Source organism: Drosophila arizonae, chromosome 3, assembly GCF_054131065.1.
Source record: "Drosophila arizonae isolate 15081-1271.41 chromosome 3, UAZ_ARI_1.0, whole genome shotgun sequence".
Classification (NCBI taxonomy): domain Eukaryota; kingdom Metazoa; phylum Arthropoda; class Insecta; order Diptera; family Drosophilidae; genus Drosophila; species Drosophila arizonae.
The window spans coordinates 28,996,767-29,006,313 of NC_142923.1; the positions used below are offsets into that span (position 1 = coordinate 28,996,767).

At 38.0% G+C, this 9,547-nt stretch overlaps 3 protein-coding genes across 5 annotated transcripts in view; 1 reads left to right on the top strand and 2 right to left on the bottom strand.

Moving 5' to 3' along the window:
* The window catches only part of sick (sickie), a 328,412-nt gene extending 325,157 nt beyond the window's left edge, over positions 1-3,255 (bottom strand). For both annotated transcript variants that reach the window (XM_018002841.2, XM_018002837.2), the window contains exon 1: positions 2,759-3,255. The gene's annotated coding sequence lies outside the window, so the exon portion shown is untranslated. The remainder of the gene's footprint in view (positions 1-2,758) is intronic.
* Positions 3,256-3,937: 682 nt separating this feature from the next.
* fs(2)ltoPP43 (female sterile (2) ltoPP43) lies at positions 3,938-7,344 on the top strand. 2 transcript variants are annotated; one of them, XM_018002846.2, is made up of 4 exons: positions 3,938-4,259; positions 4,340-4,788; positions 6,650-6,825; positions 6,892-7,344. In XM_018002846.2, exons 1-4 carry the CDS (start codon positions 4,071-4,073, stop codon positions 7,146-7,148), a joined length of 1,071 nt encoding a protein of 356 aa, XP_017858335.1. In that variant the 5' UTR covers positions 3,938-4,070; the 3' UTR covers positions 7,149-7,344. The 2 variants fall into 2 exon arrangements, with proteins under 2 accessions (XP_017858335.1, XP_017858336.1); XM_018002847.2 differs by lacking the exons at positions 6,650-6,825; positions 6,892-7,344 and adding an exon at positions 5,084-6,247.
* A 1,059-nt stretch (positions 7,345-8,403) lies between these two features.
* On the bottom strand, positions 8,404-9,499 carry LOC108610647 (RNA-binding motif protein, X-linked 2). The gene has a single exon (XM_018002857.2). The coding sequence runs from the start codon at positions 9,425-9,427 to the stop codon at positions 8,876-8,878; it is 552 nt and encodes a 183-aa protein (XP_017858346.1). The 5' UTR covers positions 9,428-9,499; the 3' UTR covers positions 8,404-8,875.
* Positions 9,500-9,547: the final 48 nt, after the last annotated feature.

Consider the following 9,547-nt stretch of genomic DNA (forward strand, 5'->3'; position numbering starts at 1 on the left):
GTCAATATTTAATGGCAAGGCATTAATGAGTCGGCTGTCTTCTGCTAATATTTAGCTTTAGGTGATTTTGAACAGAGATAGCGGCAGATTGAAATGTTCAGATATTAGCTATTGGTCTTGATTGAAATTCAAGACAAAATTTCATTTAGTCTCACTTTTATAATCAATTACCTTTAATTTACTAATTAAAGCTAGAGCTTTCACTCATTTTTTTTTTAATTACTATTTATTGTGAATAGTATTAGGTTTCTACTTTTATATTCTACTATATTTCTACTAAAATATTCTAATATATAAATTGTAATTTAAAAAAAATGGGTGAAATAGACAAATATATCTAAATATATTGAAAAACAATATAATCATTTAAATAACTTGAATTTTTTGACTAACCCATCATAATACATAAGGTTATCCCTTTAATCTCCCCTCCATGGTTCAGTGCATGACTCTTGTTCTCTGTCATTATTCTAGCTCATAACGACGATGATAAAGATGACTATGAGGTTGATGAATTAGTTATTGAGATGACCAACACACAATAAACTGACCGACCGACAACTTGTCTCGAACAAAATGCATTAAAATGATTTATGAACATGAGAGGGCAAGAAAACAGGTAAAAGTTGAAGCAAACAAGCAGCTACCCTTAGACAAATTAACAAGGATATATGATGCTGCTGCCAAAAATTTATCGGTTAAGTAGCCAAACGCCCCCGTCACAAAAACAAAGGCTGTCAAAGCCACAAAGAGACACTCGACCCGGGCGAAGGCCTGAGGTGTTTTCTGTCAAGTTTAAACAGAAATTAAAGCATCCCCAGCCTCAGCCTCAGCCTCTGCTTCAGCGCCTGCTCCTGCCCCTTTGCACACAAACACACACACACCCTTAAACTTTGAGCTAATCAAAAATGTTTCAAAGTAGAGCTGCAGAAGGAAAAAAATACTATACAAAAGGTAGTGAGCGATGTCGTCATTTTCATACTCTATAAGCGAATAATCAACCTTGTGTGCAAGAGGTTTTTTCATGTTTATTTACATATTGGAAAAATTATAGAAATATAGATAAAACGATAAAATATTTACTAAAATTTAACTTTAAATCTTTATATATAAATTCGCATTTCAAGCAAACATTTTAAAGAACTTTGAAACATTTATCAACGTGAGAATATTAAGAAATTTAAATTTCATTAAATTTTTATCTATACCTAATATTAGTTGTATCAGTTTTTTAAATTTATGTTTTATTTGCGATCTGCTATAATATAATCAATAATCTGACGAGTTAGATCAATTGCCGGATGGTTTGAGTTGAAGTGAGTTGTATTTTTATAGAAATTAACTAACTTTATAATCAAATTTAACATAGTGTCGCTTAACATTCTACTTAACAGCTTGAAATAACATAACAAGCTGTGTGACAAAGTGTTGATTGCCTCATAGGGCAACTTCTCATGTTAAAAAAAAAGAAAACCAACTTGTCTAAGTGGAAAGCGGAAAAGTTTCTCAAGATGATTTTTTTTTGCTACCACCAAAATAAAGAAAAGAAATGTTAAGGACGCAGCCGTTGCGTGTGGCATATCCTTGTAGAAGCTGCTGTTGCCGCTGCTTTGGTTGTTGTTGTCGCGGCAACATTGTTTCTATGATTAGCATTTTATCAGCAGCTTCTTTGCCCATCATGAGACAACAGCGTGAACCAGAATATTTATGTTAATCTTTTGAGCTTAGCGGCTGTGGCTGCTGCTGCGAAAACAGCTGACGCTGTTGCAACAACTTCCGTCTGCCCCAGTCATAACTGGTGCGCGAAAGTCATGTGAGAGGCTGTAATCAAACAAACGGGCGCAAAAAGGACCTGCGCGTATAGGGCGCTTTTTATGTGGCAGGCCCATTAATTTATTGCCACAACGGCTGAGAGACACCTCACAACAAAAGGCGACATTATTATTTCATTATTATGCCAAACGCATCCAGTTCAAATCCCCACGCACACACACACGCACACACACGCACACACGCACACACTTGTAAGCCTTACAGACGCGTCTCATATTACGCATTGGGGGCAGGCGCAATGATTCATGCGCTGGCAAATTTTTAGACGCCCCGCCACTGATCATAAACCAAAGAAGAGTCCTCTGGTGGAAAGTGTGCCCAACCAGCAGATGCCCAGTAGTAAAATATTTTATTTTATTTTAAAGATTATTATTTAAACCTTAATTATAGTCTTTTTAGTTATGCTGGCTACTTTTTAATAATTTTATTTTTGTAGGTAGTTATGATTAAGTCACAAGATCGATTTATTTGATAGCTCTGATCAAGATCACAATATTGATGAAATTATTATCTTTCCATATGTATACACCCAATTCTACCCCTCAGTCCTACAAGGCGCAAAAAAGTATGCCCAAGATGGACATAGACACTACAAAATGCCAATGCAATGGGCACTATACATACATATCTACACATCTACATCCTATATCCTATCTACGCCCAATATCTACTGTGTAAACAAAAGATTGACCAATGGGCACAGGATATATCCACTCCTTCCCATACACACAGGGTATACCAAAAAAAGTGTGCCCAAGCATATGTTTTGTTTATGGCGTGGCATCTCCTTTGTAGGGCATATCTGCTCGTAAATATTTTTATAGTCGGTGGGCCGTTGTGCATGCGGGATTAGTTCGAATTCAATTTACTTTTGAGATGCTGCCCAGGTGAGTAACAGCTAAAGGGGAGGGGAGTTGACACTCACCTGTCGCAAACGGCTGCAGCTAATCCCGTTGTGTGTAAACCATTTAGCGACAATTAAAACATAATTGCGGCAAGCGTTGATAGCAATCAAACGGTAAATCATTTGGGTGCAAATTGCAGCACATACACAGATACACACACACACACAGATTAACACAATACACCGGCAGCCAAATTGCGCGCGCGAATGCGAGACAATGTGAAGAGCGACAAACACACACACGAACAGGCACAAACACACACACACAAGTGCACGAAGCCAATCCACTCACAGGGTGATACTGGCGCGCTTTAAATTTTTGTTAAGCACACTTTAATTTATGGCACTTGAGAGAGAGGGCGATAGAGATAGCAAGAGACCGAGCGATACTAACAGCTTTGGCACGTTAAGATTTTTGCTTGCTGTGGCTCCTGCCGGCACACGTAAATGCTAACGGTAAATTTTGCAATATGCCAACTCTCACACCCGCAACGTAAACACAACCGAGTCCCGGCGCGTACATGAACCGACTAATTCACATTCCCTTTTTTCGTTGTATGCCTTGCATACTTTTTGGGAGCGCAATGTTAGCGAGAGAGCGAGGGTCTGTTAGCTAACAGTCGCAGTTCCGTTACTAACTGAAATGAGATGTTCCGGTCTACAGCAACAATTTCATTTCATTTTGTGGTATTGTGAATCACATTAAAAGTGTTTACAAAAAGTTTTTTCCTAAAAAGCACTTTTATTTTTGGCAAATATAGTTAAACTGTTGAAAGAATAATGCAAATTTTTAATTTTATTTTATTTTTATTTCTTTAGATACCTGAATTTTTGAATATTTTATATATTATTAACTCCAGCATTTAAGGTAGACGTCGATATGCGCTCGACAAGCAACTTTTACATATTTAATTAAGTAGCTTTTTAAAAAAATTTTCCTGTGAATTAAATGAAACTCTTTTGTATTTTTTGGCTACAAGCTAAAACTTGTTAATAAAATTATACTTCTCTCTTTTGTATTTAGATATACATATATACATCACGGCCAATCATGCTTGCGACTTAGCTATTCTTCACATTTTTGTTTGTATTTTACTTTGAATGAAAATTTTTCTTTTTGCGATTCAAATTGTGTAACAGGAATTTATCGATAAAATACCATAAACTATTTTATAGACTCAGTGTAGTATTTTGATTTTTTAAACTTTCAGTATTTTAGTGCTAGCGACGTACGGTCCCGATTTTATCAGCACATTTTTAGTTGCGTCGCAAGCGTCATAAATATATATTTGTTTAAAAATTCCGATAAAGCAAACAATTCAAATCATTGAATATGCCCGCTGTGGTGCGCATAAAGCGCCGCATTGACGAAGAACCTCATTCGGCATTCCTATTAAATGGCAAACGCCGTCGGCTGCTCAATGATGAGGACGCGCCCGCTACATCTACGGCGCCAATCGCCGATAACAAAGAGGAACAAAGTCAAGTGCTTTTAAAGTTTGCCGGCACGCTGGAGAAACAGGTGAGCGGGTGGGCAGAGCATTTGCACAACAGGCGTGTGAGCTGGGTCAGACATGGATTATTCAAATCTCGCTGTTTTAGGACGACTGCGCCACCAAACAGTTTGCTGCAGCTCGTATGAACAAAGCCATTGCCAAGGAGCTGGTGAATCAGACTAGGGATACAGCCAAAGCCAGTGCGCTGCGTCGAGATAAACATCGGCAGGAGCAACAGCAATTGGCCAGGGAGCAACGATATCGAGTAGTCAATTGCCTGCGAACGACTTTGAACGACGTGGAGGAGCAGCAGGAGGAAGAGAATGGAGGAACAGCAGCCGGTAGCAGCAACAGCAACCAGGCTCAAAGCAAGACTGACAGCAGGCAGATAACAATTGTGGACATCGAGTCCCAGCAGAGGGAACAGGAACCGCATCTTCCTCTGCTGGACCAGCAGCCCGTTGACTCGGACGTGGGCTATGTGTACGATTTGTATGTGCCGGAGAATGAGATGCAGGCGCAATATGTTGATATGTTCGATGACAACTACTTAAGGTTCGTCCTAAACACAAATGAAGAACAATTGTTGCAACTTACAAATTTCTATATGTAAACAACACAAATCATATTATCTTTGGCTAGTCGTAAATCAATTCAATCTTTCTAAAGCTATATTTACACAAACCCACACACACGCATACGCAGACATGCATATAAATAGATATATATATATATGTACCTTAATGTTGTCCTACCTTGTCCCTCATTTACTTATAAGCATCCGAAATCAGATTGCAAATCTTTCAATAATTTATTTGTTATTGTTAATTCGTCTGATTCTCTATATAAGGTTGTATTACCCGTTTAATTACTACAACAACTGCTACTGGTAACACAGCAACAGAAACAACAACAAGAGCATCAAGAACAACTACTGCTGCTGCTGATGCTGCACCGGATCGACGTGCCACGCCCAGCATTTCAAACGTCCCCACTTCGCACCCACACAAACGCAATCAAAATCAATCAATCAAAACGTCGCACGGCACGCAGCTCTTCCTTCAAAAAAGCAACAATATCAACTTAATTAGCTTTTAGGTTCTTTCTTTTGCTTTTTGCACCTCACACGCACACACACACACACACACACATACATATACTATATATATTGTGTACATTTTGTTCATTCAGTCCCAATTTGTTGCCAGTTGCCAGTTTTTTAAGTTTCTTATTAGGTTTCAATTTAAGTCATTCCACAAATCGTGTGCTAAAGTCTAATTAAGTGCTTAGTTTTAGTTTAGCGCGGAAATCAAATAAAATATATATGTTAATCCAAATGTATAGCAGTCGTTGCCCGGCTTTGCGCGGCACACGTGTTTTTCTTCAAATACAACTTTTGCCAGCTTTTCAAGGGCCAATTTGACTGAATCAGCTTTGCAGATTTCATTCCTCGAGGGTCTATCGATGGGAATGCTTCCAACTGGACTTTTATACTTTACGATTGTACTCTGTATATAATATTTTCCATTTTGCGCTGATGAGGAGTGACTCTTTGAACAGCTAGCATTCCCAACTTGATCAAATTTATTCAAGTCCTCTTTTGGTTACTCTACAGTATTCCCTTAGATTTAGTACTCTGCGTTGTGTGTAGGTCGTAATATACTCGGTTAATTATTCAATTAGTAAACCATTCCATCAGTCAGTTGTTCTATGCGTCAATCACTCAGTTCATCATTTAATTATCCTATCATCACCGTCTATCAATCGGTCAAATTATCACGCTGGCAATCAAATCATCACAGTCAACCTTTCAGTCAGTCCATCAAGTGTCGAAATATGAAAGGGGCTGTCATTTAACCATTAATATTAAATGAATTCATCTGTATACAATCAGCTGTACAATAATCCAATCAATCAATTTGTCAATCACTAACATAACTGTATTCATTTGTAACCATTTGACACTATGGAGAAAGCTAAGCACGAACGCTATTAATAAATGTATCTAAGCAAACATTCATTTGAAAAGTTTATCTTTCAATCAACTAACTAGTCAGTCAATCAATCAGACATTCAGTCACCCAAGTGTTCTTGATTGACTGCATGAAAATTAACCGAATAATACTAATTAAATAGGTCAGTTAAATTAAATTTGTTTAGTTTTTTAGTTGAAGTTAGCTAATTTAATTGCAATCATTAAGTTAGTTTTAACTTAAACTTAAAAATTAGTTAATTTAAATTAACTGAATAATTTAAATTAACTGAATAATTGCTGTGATTCAATTTAATTGAATAATTGAAAAGCTGATATGCAGTTAATTCCTGATTAAAAGTTCTCTTATTTTCATTAAATCCATCAGTCAATCGTTCAGTCATTATTTAAATCCCAATTGAACAATATCCTCTCCCTTTTCAGTCTTCGGCCCGTTAACGAGGTTTTGTTCGAAGATTGCTACAACGATGATGAGGACTACGACTCGGAGGACTCGAACCAGGAGAACTACTACACGAACGACTATCCGGATGATGATGATGCCGGCGCAATGGGCTCAGACGAGGAGCTGTGCCAGCAAATGAATAGGTTTATGTTCGGTATGGATCGTATGCCAAATTAAATGAATTTCCTCTTCAAACTAAGCTAAACCTTTTCACTTGCAGATGATGACGATGATGAATTCGCCAGTGGCTCGAGTGATGCGGAGGATTACAATGTGTATCATGATCCCTATGTTCATACCATAGACACGGAATCAGCGAGCTTCGTGGATGACGTCGACTTCTTTAACGTGGAGCGTGGCAGCGCCTACGAGCGCTATAAGCGTAGAATCTTGCGGGAGGCCGAGGGACTTGAATCCTGCTCGGAAGACTCGGATGCCGATGAAGCGGATGCCTACTACGAGACCGCAAGCGAATAGGTCGCGGATTGAGCAGCACCTTAAAAAAAAACGCTATACTCATATAATAAGATTTCTTTTAAAAGTGAAACTTTTTTAAAATATTCAAAGGGATGCCTTTCAATTAATTTAGATGAGCTCTTTAAAGCAAATATGCATATATATTCTTTTTATACATCAATATTGATTAAAATACATTGATGTGTGCTGTGTGTGACTTGTGCTATGTCGATTTTCTGTGTAACCTCTCAACGCTGCTGCCTTTGAGTCGTGTTTGCGAGGCTTGGCAGTAGATTAGCTCTCAACATTGTCCCTCTGATTTGAATATGCAGCTGTGTGTGGCTAACGGTAATTCTCTTGTTGATTGTATGAGCTTTCGCATTCCAAGTAGAGCTGCCAAACTATCGATGGCACTATCGTCACCATCGATGGTAGGGTACTATCGAGCTGCTGAACTATCGCTGATTTAATGTCACGATAGTGGACGATAATATCGCGCCTTTATTAATTTGTGGTTGCTTGTATACATATATTTAAAAGTAGAAAGTTGTAATCGCTTTCTTAAAAGAGGTAATACATTTTCAAATAATTTGAAGAATGTCGCAGTTCTACAGCAAGTTGCGGTTGCAAAAGCAACGACAGTTTTGCTAATACATTTGACCAACCAGGTGGATTTCCTATTTTGAAAATGACTGATGTTCAAATGTTTATGCATCCCAGCAATGTCTGTGGAGTCGAAAAGAGTTTTCAGAAAGGCGGGACGAATTGTTTCTGATAGGCGGACACGGCTTAAAGAAGAAAATGCGAACATTTTGCTCTTTTTGAAGAAAAATCTATCGCTACAATAAAAGGCATAATTTATTAATTTTTAAGTTTTGGCTTTCAAGTCAATTCAGCTATCGACCACCATCGATGGTTTGGAAATTGCTATCGTCCTCAATCGATGGCGCCCACAATCGATAGTTTGGCACTATCGTTTCTTGCCAACAGGCGATTGTCAATTGCCGATTAATCGCTTGCCCGATCAACATCAGTTTTAAAAACTTTCACGATGATTCGAGTGCCTTCAATATGAAGTCGCGTCGTCATTCTATTCAAGCGACCAATCAATCATTCCTAGGAGGATTTGTTGTTCTCGTCGGCTTGTGGATATATCTGAGTAAATTTGAGTATTCGCCTATGGATTTTCTTGCATTGAACATAAAGCCAGCTGAGGAACAAAGGATGAAGCCTGCAATCGTTTACTAAAAGTCCCCAAGAAACTTGAAGCTAAAACTTAGGCGATCGCTCGCTGATATGCTTTAAATTTTTATTAATTATTCTATTCCGTTGATTTAAGTAAAATTATTTTTGTACTAAAACCATCATTAAGTTTAGACTTAAGTTTTATGATCTATAAGATATACTAATCTAACATTGTAGACGATAACTTTATAAACAAAACCAAAAAGGGAACATATATATTAATATACTATAAAGTCTTTAAGGCGTTACCTATTTTGCAGAAGTCTCTACAGCCCACAGTTAGTAGTTATGGTATATAGAAATGCGATTCGATTGAGATGTACAAACATATGAAAGTTTTAGGGATAGAAACGCTTTAGAGAATTAAATTTAAATTTAGTAACAAACACATTTGTACTTCCCTGTGAAGCACAGATTAATTCTAAACTTAACGTAGTTCATGGCAGTCTAATACTAGCCGCTAATAAAGGTTTTTAATGGGGTATATAGGCTATATCCTAAATCTATTCTGAACTTTTCCTGCGCTTTTTATGTTTTTTCTCCTTGGAACTCTTTTTGCGTTTCTGCTTCTCCTGCTTTATGACATCAGATAACTTTAAGTCAGACTGTGGTTCTCTGGCTGCAGGATTAGGCTTAATTACAGGCTTTGGCGCACATCCTTCCATATAAAGCCGCAGTGTCTCTTCGTCCAGTTTCTCATTATCTTTGGGCGGTTTGTAGTCTGCCACATGATCAACTCGCAGCGTGCGATCAATAATTTTGATGCCATTCAGATTGTCCACGGCGAGCACTGTGGAGCGCTGGTCCTCGTAGCACAGGAAACAGAATCCTTTTGATTTTCCCGTTTTGCTGTCGCGAACCAAATTTATGTTCACAACTTCCCCATATTGGGAGAACACGCAGATGATGTCGCCCTCTGAGAGCGTGTATGGAAACCCGGCGATAAATATCCAAGCGGAGTCCCGGTACATGTCATGCCAGCTCTTACCACTAGGGTTTTTAAGCTCCTGCTCGCTTAATTTGAGCACATTTCGCATATTTGTTAGCGGATTCATTTTAATATTTACAACTGAGGTATGACAGAAACAGTGTGCCCGTAGGAGGAGATGTTGAGCAAAATATACTACTATCGCATATTTTACAATCGATTACACTAATCAAATTTGTTGTGCAAC

Coding starts and splice junctions, on each gene's coding strand:
- LOC108610647 (XM_018002857.2), bottom strand. CDS start 9,427: ATGAATCCGCTAACAAATATGCGAAATGTGCTCAAATTAAGCGAGCAG.